The sequence below is a fragment of the Pteropus vampyrus genome, unplaced genomic scaffold (genome assembly GCF_000151845.1).
Source record: "Pteropus vampyrus isolate Shadow unplaced genomic scaffold, Pvam_2.0 Scaffold51, whole genome shotgun sequence".
Taxonomy (NCBI): domain Eukaryota; kingdom Metazoa; phylum Chordata; class Mammalia; order Chiroptera; family Pteropodidae; genus Pteropus; species Pteropus vampyrus.
Genome location: NW_011888832.1, coordinates 1574887 through 1575835, shown reverse-complemented (window position 1 = coordinate 1575835; position 949 = coordinate 1574887). Strand labels below are relative to the sequence as shown.

At 64.8% G+C, this 949-nt stretch overlaps 1 protein-coding gene across 1 annotated transcript in view; it reads left to right on the top strand.

Annotated features, from left to right (window-relative positions):
* Positions 1–240: 240 nt before the first annotated feature.
* Positions 241–949, top strand: part of SLC6A2 (solute carrier family 6 member 2) — a 48134-nt gene continuing 47425 nt past the window's right edge. The window contains exon 1 of the mRNA XM_011360178.2: positions 241–541. Within this exon, the coding sequence (XP_011358480.1) occupies positions 268–541 (274 nt within the window). The 5' untranslated portion in view covers positions 241–267. The remainder of the gene's footprint in view (positions 542–949) is intronic.

Below are 949 nucleotides of genomic sequence, written 5' to 3'. Positions count from 1 at the left end.
CGGGGCGGTCTCCGCCTCCGAGTTCCGTCTCCGTCCCGCGCGCCGCTACCTCTGTTTCCAAATTGTGCCAACAGACGCGCGCCTTTTTTTCTGGGAATTCCGCGTCCGCTCAGCGCACGCTGACCGAGGTACCCCCGGCGCTGGCAGGAGGTTTGGGGGACACAAGGCGGGCGGAACGGCTCAGGGACTTACATCTTTTTCCTTTTATCCAAGCAGAGCCTCGGTGCGCTCCCAGGACCGCGGACGTCCCTCCCGCCAGCCGCACCCATGATTCTGGCGCGGTTGAACCCGCAGGTGCAGCCGCAGAACAGCGGGACGGACCTGGAGTCCGAGCAGCCCCTGAGGGCGCGCAAAGCCGCGGAGCTGCTGGTCTTGAAAGAGCGCAACGGGGTCCAGTGCCTCCTGGCGTCCCGCGGCAGCGACGAGCAGCCCCGGGAGACCTGGGGCAAGAAGATCGACTTCCTGCTCTCCGTGGTCGGCTTCGCCGTGGACCTGGCCAACGTGTGGCGATTCCCCTACCTCTGCTACAAGAACGGCGGCGGTGAGCCCCCTGATGGGCTGGGGGTGTGGGACTCGGGAGGCTACCTGTCCGTAGCGGTGTCAGGGAGAGGAGCTGGGATACGCACGGGAGGAGAGGAGGAAGCACGTGGGCAAGTCTGGGGCGTAGGAAGGGACTGGACAGGGCTCACGCAGAAAGCATTGGCGTCCCGCATGGAAGAGGGAAATCGAGGCGCGAACACGGACTGATAGGCGCGTGGGGCACCAGGACGGACTGAGGCACCAGGCTGGGTGAGGAACCCTGACTTTGATGGTCCGCGAGAAGGGAGGCGATTTGGAGAGCTCTGGAAGGGGCACAGGCGGTGACAACCAGGCACGCGGTGTCCCTAAATCCAGCACTCTGAGCTTGATGGAGGACTTGGGCTCTCTGAAGCCACTTGGGAAGCCCTGT